The sequence below is a fragment of the Pseudopodoces humilis genome, chromosome 18 (assembly GCF_049639895.1).
Source record: "Pseudopodoces humilis isolate 2021_Gansu_Grassland_sample_001 chromosome 18, ASM4963989v1, whole genome shotgun sequence".
NCBI lineage: Eukaryota > Metazoa > Chordata > Aves > Passeriformes > Paridae > Pseudopodoces > Pseudopodoces humilis.
The window spans coordinates 1,898,397-1,912,975 of record NC_142217.1 but is presented as its reverse complement, the minus strand read 5'-3'; the positions used below and the strand labels follow the sequence as shown (position 1 = coordinate 1,912,975).

General features: G+C 42.8%; 1 protein-coding gene across 27 annotated transcripts in view; it reads left to right on the top strand.

The window, feature by feature from the left end:
• MAPK8IP3 (mitogen-activated protein kinase 8 interacting protein 3) overlaps positions 1-14,579 on the top strand; it is a 75,831-nt gene that overhangs the window by 51,403 nt on the left and 9,849 nt on the right. For 12 of the 27 annotated variants that reach the window (XR_015774113.1, XM_088064212.1, XM_088064208.1 and 9 more), the window contains 14 exons: positions 1,467-1,548; positions 3,291-3,442; positions 4,028-4,084; positions 4,542-4,712; positions 6,141-6,267; positions 7,081-7,176; positions 8,410-8,571; positions 9,515-9,680; positions 10,139-10,324; positions 10,938-11,121; positions 11,893-12,012; positions 12,282-12,362; positions 13,041-13,108; positions 14,171-14,319. Coding sequence is in view for 26 of the 27 variants with exons in the window: in XM_088064212.1 (XP_087920338.1) it covers positions 1,467-1,548; positions 3,291-3,442; positions 4,028-4,084; positions 4,542-4,712; positions 6,141-6,267; positions 7,081-7,176; positions 8,410-8,571; positions 9,515-9,680; positions 10,139-10,324; positions 10,938-11,121; positions 11,893-12,012; positions 12,282-12,362; positions 13,041-13,108; positions 14,171-14,319 (1,801 nt within the window). In the remaining variant the exon portion in view is untranslated. The remainder of the gene's footprint in view (positions 1-1,466; positions 1,549-3,290; positions 3,443-4,027; positions 4,085-4,541; positions 4,713-6,140; positions 6,268-7,080; positions 7,177-8,409; positions 8,572-9,514; positions 9,681-10,138; positions 10,325-10,937; positions 11,122-11,892; positions 12,013-12,281; positions 12,363-13,040; positions 13,109-14,170; positions 14,320-14,579) is intronic. The other 15 variants (XM_088064211.1, XM_088064209.1, XM_088064200.1 and 12 more) reach the window with 5 other exon arrangements.

Below are 14,579 nucleotides of genomic sequence, written 5' to 3'. Positions count from 1 at the left end.
AAAGGTTTAAATTTGCAATTAAAAGGCAACCAACCAACAACAACCAAAACCACCCAAAGAAAGGGAATTTCAAAACCAATAGTTTTGAAGGAAACTGCCAAGAGCTTGATCCTTCTGGCAGCCAGGCTCTGAGACAAGTGGATGCCCATTCAGTTGCTGAAAGAGCTCATACAGGGTTACACAAGAAATATTTAAATGCCTGTATCAGTAATTGTTTCATTGCTCATGTAAAGACTGTGAAGAGGCAAAAGAGTTTCTAAAGTCTGATACAGGAAGATATTACTTTTTATCTTGCTTTCAAACTAAAGAAACTAAAACCCAACTGCCCAGCAAAGCCTGGGATGGTTTCACATCCATACACACAAAGCTACCTTCTGGAGCTTGGAGCAGAACAGTTTCATTGTGGCTGGCTGTGCTTGACTGCAGGTGCTCTGGGCAGAAGACACAGTTCGTTCTCCAGCTGGAATCTAGAAGGTGCTGTAGTCTGAGCTCAGAATCACCAAGAATAACACAGTCTGGTCTCTTTGTTGTTCAGTATCACCCTATATTAGGAACAGTGAAGTAGTATGGCATGACTCTCTTAGCTGTCCAAGAGAGCAAAGTTTATTATTCTTAATCTTCTTTTATACACATGTTCAACAAGGTCTGAGAGGTAAAACTCTCATTGGTCATTAAAGGTACACATTGCCATCATCTGTTAAGTGGAACACCGCCCCTTGACTGTTTTCCTAAAAACAAAGCAAAGATTGTTGTCCTTTACCAAGGACTGTTTGGATTCTTTCTTATGCTTTCTCAGGCCAGAATGAGAAACCTGTGTGACTTAGTTTCACACAGGCTCTGTGCTCCCTGCCTGCTTTCAGCATCCATAGTTCAGTATGTCTGAAATGGAAGTAGTCTTGCAAGGGAGGTTTTTTAAATGCCTTTTGTAATGCCTCATAAAGTAGGAGATCAAAGAAAACGAAAGCACTTATGTAAATACTTTCAATATTTTTTGACAGGGTTTGGTGTTCTTTATCATTTTGGCAAACTATTCTTCACGTTGGGGGTTTTTTCACTGTATTGAATCACAAAGAATCAGAGAATCTACTGAAATCAGAAGCATTTTAGCCAGCATTTTCCCTATTGGAAATGGCTCAGTTCTCATCAAATATTTGAATATCAAATATTTGAACGTAGATGCTGGTTCAGAAATAGAAACTGGCTGGATTCTTCCAGTGATCAGTATTTTGGTGCTCACAACAAATGTTTGAAAAAAATGGGGTGAGATCAATGGGGTGTTAAGAGTAATGTGCTGGAAGAGGGAGGGAAAATGCCAGAAAAGCATCTCAGAATTTGTACACTTGGTACACATGGTTTGAGATCACCCCCTTGCAACGGATGCAGTCAGACTTCCCATAGCTGGTTCTCTTCCCGAAGCCAGCCATGGTGTCACTTGCTGTTTTGATCCCTTTCTTCCTGTTTCTTAGAGTGAAATCTGAAGCAATTGTTGCCCGACGAGAGCCCAAAGAGGAGGTGGAGGATGTAAGCAGCTATCTCTGTACAGAATTGGTATATGACATTACTAAAATGCCTGTGGGGAAAGGGGGTTGATTTACTTTCCTATATTGCTTCATGCATATGAGTCCTGAGATGCAGATTGATGTGCCTTTGTTAGCAATGAGGGCAAGGGTGGTGAATGGGTTGTGGCTGATGAGCATGAAATCCCTTCATACAACTTTCAAACCAGAATCTGGCACAGAGGCGCAGCCGACCCAGTGGCAGTACTACTGTGCAGGATGTAGTTTCCCCAGCTGGGTGCTAGAGCACTGCCCTGTTCAATACCATCCTAATTTAGAATTAAAACCTAATGTGAAGTGAGGATTCCCTCAAGCTGTTATGATTGTCAGGCTTCTCCAGAAGAGCCTGTCCCCATGTTGGCAGTGAAGATGTAGCTGTGAGGACATCATCCAGTGAAATCCAGTTTACGCAGCCAGCTTTGCAACGGTGACTAGCACCATGTCTTAGTGCAGTGTTTTCCTTGTTAATTCTTTTTCATAAGCCAGTACTGCCTGTTAGAGCATACAGGCAGAGAAGGCTTGTGGGCTGTTCTTCTAGGACAGCTCTTGAAACTGGTATGGCTGGGATAGAGGCTTTTCAACAAAGACTGGCTTAGCTGAAAAAAAGGCAAATCAAGCAGTAACGAGATTGTACTTGTAAATGTCCCTGCCAGAGAATTCAATAGAGTAATAATAAGGTAAAACTTACCAGTGTTACTGTTTCCTTTCTTACACAAGGTATCAGAGCAGGTTCTGTTTTAGCCTAAATCTTTTGACTTAATTGGAGTGAACTTTTTGTCTGTTGAGAATTTAGGTAGATAGGAACATTTTCAGGTTGTGGTCATGAGCTGCTGAAGAGAGTTGGATTTGTTTACAGCTGAACAGACAGGAGGTCTGGTTCTTTTTATAATTTAAAAAATAATTGATAAATTCCTTTTTGTTTATACAGTTCTTGTTTTGACTAGTCATACAGATTTGATTCAAAGTCTAGGGAGGCTAGAGAGTAACTGGGTTAATTTGTGCTGTTCCAGCTCTCAGTAGCACTTACCAGCCAGGCTGAACTAGGGAATTGCCACAGTGTAGCACAGCCCTGTGCCACCTCCTAGTAATGAGTTTCCAAAACCCATGCAGTTTTTATTTTGGGCAGATATTTTCTGCAACTTAGTCATGTTGTTCTCATTTTCCGCTCTTCAAAAGAGGCTTTCACTCCTGTTGTTCCCAACCCAAAGCTGCCTGTGCCCTCATTGGAAGGTCAGGTTGTCTCACCAAAGAGGAAAAGGCATTTCCTTAGTTTCCTCTATCCTGTCTTTATGCATCTGTACTAACAGAATACCTCCTTCAAGTCCTCCTGAGGGGGCAGATGGCATTATGTGGTGCGCCCTGCTGCTTGTGACTGGCTTTGCTACTGAATTAAAACTTTGGTTTCCAAATTTTTGGACCAACAGGCCACTGTCAATTCTTACCATTCCTTGTAGACTATCAAAGCACCTTGTGGGCAATAGTCCTACACTGAGGTGTGCATATGGGAGGGCTGTGTGTTCAAGTTGGTGGTGATTCTCATTCTAATTTCCATGGGTTTGCCGAACACCCAGAGGTCCATGGCCATAGTTGGGAGCTCACTTTCTGAATTAGCTCCTCATATGGGGAAATGGGGGTGAAATCAAGCAGGACAGGAGAAGAACTAACAGATATGTGTCTGTCCCCTGACTTGCCTGGTACTAACCTCAATCCCATTCCATCTTTTGTTTGCTGAAGCAGTGCTCCTCCCCTCTGCAGGACAACATTCCCATTGCCCAGCGCCGACGTTTCACCCGTGTGGAGATGGCCCGGGTCCTGATGGAGCGCAACCAGTACAAGGAGAGGCTGATGGAGCTCCAGGAGGCTGTCAGGTGGACAGAGATGATCAGGTGAGGCTGGGTGTTGGGTAGAATCCCTGATTAGGACAGAACCTGTTCATGTTTTACCTTGTGGTCAATGCAACCCCTACTAATATAGGGTTGAGAGGTACTGGGAGTTTTCCAGACTGTAGATGCTTCTCTCCTAATACCAGTTCTTTCTCTCTTCTTCTTGAACCTGGGCTGCAAATCTTATGTTGCCACCGTTATTTGGAGACACTGGACAGTTGTTTGTCTTGCTTGTTTCTTGTGTGCTTATTAAACTGGGAGAAGCTCTTGGGAGGAGTATTGCTTCTGATTGATGAGTTCTAAAGGCTACAGCTTGAAGTGACTCTAATGCTGGGGTCCCCGCACTGTCTGTGGCAGACAGTGTTACAGAGAATTGATAAAACTTCATGTTAAACATACTTACTTGCTTTTCACCTCAGCATTGATACTTAAAGTGGAGTGGTGTGCTTGCATTGAAGACCAGTGCATGTCCCTTTCCCCGGTGTCTTGAAACAAGTTAGAATGAATTCTGACTTTCAGCATGGCTTCCTTAATGGACATGACCTCATGCTTGGCAGAGATTAACTTGGTTCTGCTGTTTGTCCATAGAGCTTCCCGTGAGCACCCATCTGTCCAGGAGAAGAAGAAATCCACCATTTGGCAGTTGTAAGTTCTTTGGTGGTTCGTGCAAGATAAGGAAAAGGGGGAGTGTTGCTGTTTCTACTTTAGACAGCAACTTAGTAGACTCTGACATTAATGTCAGATAGAAGTGTTCTTGACTTAACCCTTTTGCCTTCAAGAGCTTCCTTTGTCCTTAGTGAAATTAAAATCAGATCTCACCATGCACACTGATTTTGTTTCACAGGCTGAAAAAGATCATGAGTATCCTGGAATGGAAACTTCCATACATTGACAGTCAGTTGTAATAGGTACCTATTTCTGGAAGCTAAAAACACCTTGTGCCAATCAAACCAAGGATGTAGGTCTGGGTTTAAAGTAGAGCAGTTTTTGTGACAGGCTTACAGCCTTTGATCACAGCCTCTTGCTTCCCCTTTTGTGTATCTATGATGCCTGTCTCCCCAGGCACCTTTTCTCTTACTTGTTGGTCTTTTTCTGTCCCTAGCTTCAGCCGTCTGTTCAGCTCTTCCTCCAGCCCTCCCCCAGCAAAGAGGACCTACCCCTCTGTGAATATCCACTACAAGTCTCCCACCACAGCGGGGTTCAGCCAGCGGCGCAGCCACACCATGTGCCAGATCTCCTCCAGCAGCCGCACCCTTGAGTTCTTCCCTGACGAGTGAGTTGCAGGCCTGTGTGCCAAGCCAGGCTCCCCTGCAGCTCTCCTAAAGAGCAGCAGTGTTCGAAATAAGCTGTTTTCTACTTTGGAAACAGTGTGTGTGATGTTAATATGTCTCTGTTCTCTGTGGTTTATCTCCCTGAGCTTTCACTCATCAGTTACTACATGGATGGGTTCAGCAAACCTTGTCCTCCCAAACATACAGTACCTGTGGTTTTCCAGGCTATGATGGATCATCTCAGCAGGGACCACTGGAGCTCAAGTTGACCCCAGTCTAGTTCTGCACTTGTATTTGCAGAAGTGGGATGGAATGAAGGAGGGTTTTTGTGTGGTGGCACAATGAAGGAGGGTGGAGTGGGATGGCAGCATCAGGACAAAGGGATGGAATGTCTGCACAACACTTTTGACAAGGGGTTTAAGTGAAGATAAAAGTTCTTTCCGCAGTACATTTAAGTTCCAGTACTTGGTTTTAATCTTAAGCATGCTAAAAATGAGCCTCTGGGTATTGCTACTACAGTCTTACCCAAATTCTTTGTGTTGCTGACATGAAAGGAAGAAAACTCTTCAGTGCTTTACAAGACTTGACAACATCTTCCACCATGGAAAAGGTTGTGTGGTTTCACATGTTCTTATGGAAGGACTTTGTAGAATGTGGTGGTAAATTAGGATAGCTTCTACAATAAAAAAGATTTGTTGAAAAGACACTGGATCTTGTAGAAAGGTAAATTTAAATGTTTTAGATACCCACTGCTCTTACTCAGTCTTTTTCTCTAATGACATCTAAGTATTTCTCAGCAGTGCATTACATAATGGGGCTGCCCACAGGATTTAATTTTTCTGCTGATGTTGTTTGTACCTCAGATGATACTTTAAAAACCCTTTGAGGGCTGGGGCCTACAAACAACATTTATTTACATTAAAACATGTCTAAAAGCTCACAGATCAATTTTTGGTTTAACCTTTGCCAGTGCAAAGCTGGAGTTGTTGGAACCAGCAGTTAGTGCACGTTTTCCTTGTCAGCAGAGAAAGCTTAAAAATGAACAGAAAAATTCATAGTTTACTATAATGAGGAAAGGAAGAACTGAAAATGCCTTCCTGATGGAGACATTAGATTAATAAATTGTAACAGCTCAGCAAAAATTGGTGTGATCTCCTAGATAGTTTTCAAAAAGGAGTATTTTCTGTTTCTGAAGGGCTCTTGGAACATCATAAGAGGTGATGACAATGCCTTGGCTTGCCATATCGCTCAGGTGACAGAACTGCCTGTATCTGCTTCTCAACAGAGTTTTTTTGTTTCTGATTCCCTACATCTATTTTCACATCTGGATTTGGTTTTCTGTGTGTGCCCTCCCCAATACTGGCCATACTCCCTTCACCCTCAGCTCCTCTCTTTAACCAACAGCTGGGTGACTGTGCTTCTCTCCTCAGTGACTGTACGTCCTCGGCACGCCGTGAGCAGAAGCGAGAGCAGTACCGGCAGGTCCGGGAGCACGTGCGGAATGATGATGGGCGGTTGCAGGCTTGTGGTTGGAGCCTCCCAGCCAAGTACAAGCAGGTAGGGACCATGCTTTGGACAAGCTGAGTGGGACATTAACTAAGGACCCTAGTCGTAAACTATTTGATTTAGATCTACCATGTGCATATTTTGTTTGTATGATAACTGTACAGACCAAATTAATGTTCTGTATAACTCCACCAAAGTCAATGGAGGGACATTCCTCTGCAAGAAAATACTGAAACTGAAAAGTACCCTAAACTAAAAGTACCCTAAACCAGAGTCCAGTTGTTTTTTTTTTTTTTTTTTAAAAATTTGTTATAATTGGACTGGAACATTAGTTACTTCATTTATAATCTGATAACTTTAACAGTCATTTAGTATGAAAAACAAATGCAGTTTATGCCCACTTCTTCCCATCAGTAACACAAAATCAAACAGCATTAGCCTCATTTGTTGTTAAAGGCCTCACTTTTAACTGGTCAGAGACTCCCTGAATGGGATGAGCCTGGCAGCATGGCTTGGAGGTTTGAGGCCATAGAATCATTAAGTCTGGAAAAGACCTTTAAGGTCATCAAGTCCAACTGTCATGATGGAAGGGACTGCTAGTGTCCTGACTCTTTGCAGGGAGCATCCTTTCTCTTATCAGCAGAGCAATGTGTAGCCTCTGTTTGCCGTCACTGGGGCACTGTTGATTATAAGATGTTCTCTTGGGTGCGCTGCTCCTCTTAAGGACTCCGTTTCACACAAGATGTGATAGGAAGTCTCAGCAGCAGCCACCTCTGGTTGGTTCTGCCACATTGATTCTACCTCTCTTTCCATATCCTGGTGTTTGCAGCTTTATACTGTCTTTTTTGTCTTTTCTCCCCCTAGCTGAGTCCCAATGGTGGTCAGGAAGACACTCGCATGAAAAATGTCCCTGTGCCTGTGTACTGTCGCCCACTAGTAGAGAAGGATCCAACTATGAAGGTATGTTGTTTCTGCTTACCATGCAGTCCAGAAAGGGGACATGAAATAAATAAGCAAATAATTTAGGTCACTAATCCTGCAGTTTTTACAGTTTATATTCTTTTGACAATACATATTTCAGATTCTATCTTCCACTTCCTTTTTCTGAATGGTGGTTTGCAGTGAATGTAGGAAAAAGTATTTTAGGACAAAATTCTCATCTGGTTCTGGTTGCTAGGTCCCCTGCTATTTTCTGACATATTTTGCTTTTTTGAGATAATTCATCAACAACAGCAACATTTTATGCTTCTAATGCTTTTGCTAAGACTCCTCAGGGTGTAATGGAAACTGATATAAAAATTCATGAAAATGACCAAGTGAAAGCAAAAACATATTTTATCACTCCTTAGGTTTTACTGTTGACCAGAATTCATTGGTAATAGGCCAGTATTATCTGGAGCAGATTTTTGTGAAGCCATGTCTATTAATACTAGAATGTTTTGAGTAGAATTGCAGTTGGGCATAAGTGGTCATCTGTGCAGGTGGCAGACTTAGCTGCTGTAACTGATTGTTTTGAAATAGCCAGTTTGTCATTACTTCATTCAGACATGATTTTCAGAAGTCATCCTGATGCTTAAATTGTAAGAAAAAAATTATGCTATTGTTTCTAGAAGGTTCTAGGTATGATCTTTAGATAATGTTCTGTGCAGCATCTTTCCCTTAAGGTCTTAGATAAATCTAGTATTTGTTTTTGTAGTCCTGTTCCAAGCATTCTCTTAAGAAGCTCTCTGGAAATAATTCATAGGAGGTTAGCTGGATTTGATTTCAGAAAACTGCTTATGTGGGAGCTAAACCAGCAGACTTTTTTCCACACTTCCAGAGATGGGGCAGCCACAGGCTTCTCTGGGCAACCTGTGCAAGGGCCTCACCAGCCTCACACCCTCACAGGGAAGAATCTTTTTCTAATACCTTGTTTAACCTGCTTTCTGTCAGTTTGAACACATTAAGCATCTGCCATGTCCTGGCTTGCTTTGCTGCAGTGACTAAAAAGCAGTGAAGTTGCTGGATACAGAGATCCTCTGTCTTACCTTCATCAAATTGGATATCTTCTAGTAGAAATCATCAAGATCTGGTGTTTCCAACTAAATGTTTTAGATGTTTGACATTTGACAGTTCTCCACAAAGGTAACTAAATTCAAAGAGACCAAGGAGCCTGCAGAATTCTTAGTTCAGATTCCTGCTTCTGTTTCTTAGCTGTGGTGTGCAGCTGGAGTCAATCTCTCAGGATGGAGACCTTTGGAACAGGAGCCTGGGAATGGACAGAAACTAGATCCTGGGCATGATCCCCTCACCTGTGATAGGGAAGTGGAAGGCGAGAACAACAAAAGTAATCATACATCTCCTGAGAAAAAAAAGGTCAGAAAATAAAATGGATTTTTTTTCCCTCCAATGTTTTTTCTCATTTCATCCCTACCATACCCCCTCTATCAGTACCTTTGTACTATGCCATAAAATATTCTTGTACTTGTGGGGCAGTGTTGTGGTGTGCTGGCGTTTCTGTAACTTTTGGTGTGATTTGGGACAAATCATCTAGTATAAAGTTTTCCAACCTTTGCTTTTGAAACATTTGGAATTTTGAATAAAAACCTAATTAATAAGGTCAATTAAATGCTTGATGAGGTTGCTAGGGTAATTACATAGCCCTCATCATTGTAAATTAAAAAAATAATAAATACATTGAGGCAAAGCTTTTGTTAAAAGAATAGAGTCTGTGAGTCCATTTGGGCCTTTTGAGATTTAATCCATTTCTGGTTTTTGGCAGTCTTAAGTGATTATTTGGGGCTTTTTTCCTGTGTAAAGAACTAAGCTGTAATTTGCAGATAATAATACAATATTTTATGCTGTCTGGTTTGTAGGGTTTTTCTGCATACCTGTCTTACACTGCTGCCTTACACTCTCCCAACACCAGCTTGCTTAAGCTGATCAGTTGTCTGTATCCCAGATTCATGGCATTCTGAATGATGTGATGAATATTCAGTGATACATTTTTCAGACATCTCAACAGAAAAATTAGTGACAAAATTGCCCTTACCCTAAGGAATCAGACACGCTCTTTGGCCAGTGCTTTGGATACTAGTGCAGCAACATGAATGGAATAAAATTAATAAAAATAAAAATTAAAATATAACTGATTAGACAACTACATAAAAGAGAAAAATTTCTTTTATAGTTCTACTGTAGAATAGAATATATAATTTAAAATAAATTACACTGTGTGTAAATATTGCCAAGCACTGTTTGGCTCAGGTTGATGCAAGAGGACTGCTGATCATGCCTGTGTGTGTCTACTCTCCCAAAGGCAAAGGAGCTCCATGAGATGGATGCCACATCCAGCCGCGTCTGGATCCTCACTAGCACACTGTCAACCAGTAAAGTTGTGATCATTGATGCCAACCAGCCTGGCACAGTGGTGGACCAGTTCACTGTCTGCAATGCTCACGTGCTGTGCATCTCCAGCATCCCTGGTGAGTGCAGCCCAGGCTGGGGTCTGCATAGGGTCACCTGCCCCACTGAGGAGTAACAGATGTCCTCACTTTAGAACTAACCCCTGGGATTTGTTGTGTTCTGTAATGGTTCCTCAAAATCATAACCTAGATGTTGCCTTCCTGTAGGACTTTTCTGTGGAGATCCCTCCCTGTTCAGAGTTCAGTAAGTCGTTTCTTTGGTACACAAAGGGTGTTTTTTGGAAGCAGGAGTGAGCCTTGTCTGGTGTGGAAGGGCTCTGTACCTGCCTTGGATGCTGATACTAGGCATGAGGGGATGTGCTGTGGATCAGGCTGCTGATGGATGCTATGGTGCCTCCCCAGGGTAGTGAACCACAAGGATCAGAATTTCTCATCATTAGGGTGACCTCAGGAGTACAGCTAGATTAAATTAGCAGTGACTGCTTGATTTACATGGGAACCTGTTCTTTGCCCTTCAGCGGCCAGTGAGAGTGACTATCCCCCAGGTGAGATCTTCCTGGAGGGGGAGGTGAATCCTGAAGAGTCAGCAGGAGCAGATGGTGTCTTGGCAGGGATCACGCTGGTGGGCTGTGCGACCCGCTGCAATGTGCCACGAAGCAACTGTTCCTCGCGTGGGGACACACCTGTGCTGGACAAGGGACAGAGTAAGTTTTGGGATGTAAAACTTAGTAACATTTCAGTTATGGCTAGTGCTGTATGAGCTCATGGTATAAGAGCCACATCCTCCTGTCCCCAAGTTAAGCACTTCAGAGGCCTCCAGAATTTTGTTATTATGATAGAGGGGTACCAAGGGCCCTTATGGTACATTTGTTTTTATAGCAATCCTTTTTTGTTTGATTCACATGCTGCAGCCTGATTGTGGGAGTCATGAAGCAGAGTATTTTGGGCATGTGAGATGTTTGCCCTGCTACAGATGCAGCTGTTCTGATTGCTTTGTTCCCTGAGCCTTGGAAAGCCAATTAAGCTCACATGCAAATCATACTGCTGCCCTTGCTGACTCCATACTGTAGTGACAGTCTTGGAGCTCTTCCAATGCTGTGCTGTGCTAGTCACAGATTAGGCCTCACTTTAAAATAGTGTGTATTCCCATCCAGGCAGAAGATACTGGATGAGCTGCTGCTATGTCTGTGGCACATGGTCAGGGCTTGATTGAGTTTGGCAAGGGAAGATAAATTAAAAAATTGACAGCCTGATGTCTACATAGTTAACTCACCAGCCTATTCTTCAGAATGTCTCACACTGTTCATTGTCCTCCAGATGAGGTGGCTCCTGTCTGCAATGGGAAGATCAACCAGTCTCAGTCTACTGAGGAAGCAACAGAGGCTACAGAGGTGCCGGAGACCAGTGCCAGTGAGGCAGAACCAACACAGGCCCGGCCTGGGCCCCTCACCGAGCACGTGTTCACAGACCCTGTCCCAGCCCAGGCTCCCAGGCAGAATGGGTAGGTGGGCTGGGGTCAGAGTAATGGTTCTGTTCTATAACTAATCAATTCTGTTTTCGTAAGCTTTGTGGTAAGAGAAGCAATCAGCATGATCTGATAAAGTGTTAGTCTTCTGTCAGTTTTGTGCCCAAATAATATTACAGATGGGATAACAGGGAAAGAAAAAAATGAAATGAAAGCAGATGTGGCTCAGCCTGCAATTGAAGGTGTCAGCTGTTAAAATGCAGATATTTGACCTCTCACTATGAATTTAGACCTGTGGTTAAGGCAGATCTCCCAACGTATGTGTACCCTTCATGTTCTTATTGAAGGAGCTTACTGATATGTGTATAGAAATGATTATTCTCGTAGTACCTCTGATGTGCTGTAAAATAACCAAGAAAGCATATTCACCACTCAAAAGCTCTTAAGACAAATAAAGGTGATGTGATGGCCTGAAGAACAGGGTGGAAGTCATGGATAGAGGTTGTTCCCGAATGCCCATGTTGTTCTGAGTTGTTTCTGTTGAAGCTGGAAATGAACAGAGAAAATACTATTTGTGTAATAGTCTTGCTAAACACTCAGGGTCTGTAATTTGAAGTATTTTTGTAAGGGGAAGAGAAAGGAAATACTGTAAATTACAGATTTGCAGTTGAAAACTACTGAAGAGAACGAAGCAGTTTGTGTCTTCAAGGGCCCAAACCTGTCCGTGGGTGCTGGGCTGTGGGTTTAGGTGGGCATTCTGTGCACTGCTGCTGCAAAATCTCTAACATGGTTCTTTTGCTTCTTCAGGGAGAATGGACAGCTGAAGATGGAGCCAAGCACAACACTGCCAGATCAGGAGTCAACCAGGGATGCTGGGACCTGCACCAGTGCCTCCCCCACCATGTGGCTGGGAGCTCAGAATGGCTGGTGTGTTCTCCTTGGGCTGGTAGATCTTTGTGTCACCTCCCTGCTATGGGCTCCTATTTTTCATGACCACACACATTTTGTTCACTGCTTGTTTCTGGAAAAGGTTTTCATTCCTCTTTTCATTGCTCAGCTCACCATAGTCTAAGCGATTTAACATCACTTTCTTACCTCACCTCCACCTTTCCTACCAGAAAGGAACAATGAAACCTGGGCAGGCTGAATTTGTGGGGCCCTGCTGCTAATCTTCCCCAATTTGCTCTCTCTCACAGGCTTTATGTGCACTCAGCTGTGTCTAACTGGAAGAAGTGTCTGCACTCAATAAAGCTGAAGGACTCTGTGCTGAGCCTGGTGTAAGTGTGTGTTCCAAGGGACCCGGTGGAGAAGGTTCAGGGCCTGAGAAGTGCTGTAGAGGGGGTTAGCAGCTCTTTGTCGTGGACTTACAGAATCACAGAATGGTTTGGGTTGGAATGGGCCTTAAAGATCCTCTTGTTTAAACTCCCTGCCACAAGCAAGGATACCTTCCACTAGACCAGGTTGCTCCAAGCCCCGTCCACATCCCCAGCCTTGAAGACTTTCAAGGATGTATCAGCCACAACTTTTTCTTTGCTTTCCTAAGTGCATTGTTTTGTGAGAGAAGTTTCCCAAGGTTTTTTAATGGGAAAGCCTCATACCAACCCATTTTCCTGCTCAGTTGCAGTCCTGACCCAATTCAGTAAATACATGACTAGCAATATCAGGAAGAAGTGGGGCAAAATTTCACTGGGGGGTAAATTAGGGGGAATTTGTTGAAATTTATGGTGTTTGTATTACGAAGGAGAAGAATTTCATCAACAGAAAATTTACAGATGTGATGATCTTAACTGCAGTGAAGGTAAGAGGTGTAACTTCTTGCAGGATGTTCCTGCAGTGCAAAACAGACTGGGAATTTTGGAGACACTGTAAAGATGGTGTGTATGGATGGCAGGAAGAGTTTTTGAGTCCCTCACTTCTACGGCATTTTTTATGTATTTACTATTCTGTTATTTCAGGCATGTGAAAGGGAGGGTCCTGGTTGCTCTGGCAGATGGAACACTAGCTATATTCCATCGGGGAGAAGGTAAGAATGTAATAGAGAACACAGAAATTGGCTGAAAATGTAGCAATGGATTAAATGCTCTTCTAAGGTGAGAAAGTTGCTGGCTGCTGGGGTACAAACACCGAGTTAAAACACATAGCTATTGTACACATAATTGCTGTCCTAAACCATCTCAGATGTACTCTAATACCACTTCCTGAGCTTTTCTGAACAAAAATGTGTGTATGTGCACATGTGGAGTAAATTTGACACTTTTAGGAATACATATGCTGTGCACTTGTTCGAGATACACTTAGTAAATTCAATTTCTGATCCTCTTCACTGCTGTGGGTTTTATTTCCCTTTGTGGCTTGAGCAGTTTCTTAGCTGTGTTCACATCGGACAACACATGGTAATTTGCTAACTGTGACTAATGTTGTCATATAAAGAACTTAGTTATTCACTGAGTAGCAGTTCATTCAGCAAGCAGAAATAGAGAGATTTCTGGGCTTGTGCAATTCAAATTTCGATTAAGCTTTTGTCATGAGCTCAAGCCTGACCATTGATACATCAAAATTGTTCCCATCAGAAATAAGATAAAGCTTCATGACGTAGAGGCCTCCTGTCTGTGAAGGACACAATATCTGGTTAGTTAAAAATAACAGCGAGAGGAGATTTGATTCCTTTTCCTGGATTTGACACTTTGGGGGAATTATGTTGTAGGTCTGTGATGTGAGGAAGCCTCAACACGAAGACTGTATGGCCCATTTCCTTTTAAGTTGCTGCATAGTCTTCCCTCTTCTCCCGCTGGTTTTGTTGTACTTGTTAGAGAAGCCTGTTCACTTCCTTGCAATAAAGGATGTTTAAATTGGCCTGATTTGGGAGCTGTCAGACACCAAACTAAACTGTATCGTTACATGTTTCGTAAGTGTAAGACTCCCCAGGAGTCATGGGAAGGTCACAGACATAAGCAAACTGAGCGTTTGAGTATCAGCTAAGCCTGTATACCCAGATATATATATAAAGTTAGAGGATTCTGTTGTATGCTTACATGTCATGCATGTATGTTTACTTGCATCTTTCCACACTTGTTCTTCACCTTAGATGGTCAGTGGGATCTCAGTAATTACCACCTGATGGATCTTGGCCACACTCATCACTCCATCCGTTGCATGGCTGTGGTCTATGATAGAGTCTGGTGTGGCTACAAGAACAAAATCCATGTTATCCAGCCGAAGACAATGCAGATTGAGGTAAGAGAGCACATACGTCTCTATGGGTGCACACACTTATGTTGTAGTTACTCTTACAGTTGTTCTCTGCTGCTGTGTGTAAAATTCAGAACATTTGGGTTATCATTGCTGACCACAAGACCAAGACTGTCAGTCTGGGTCATGTTATGATCTAATCTGCCAGGGGATATTTGTTCCTTCCTCCCTTTGCAGAGCATAATTCTGTCAGTCTAAATTGAGAATTTTCTTTGCCTTTACTGGGGAGTCTGTGAGGTCATGTA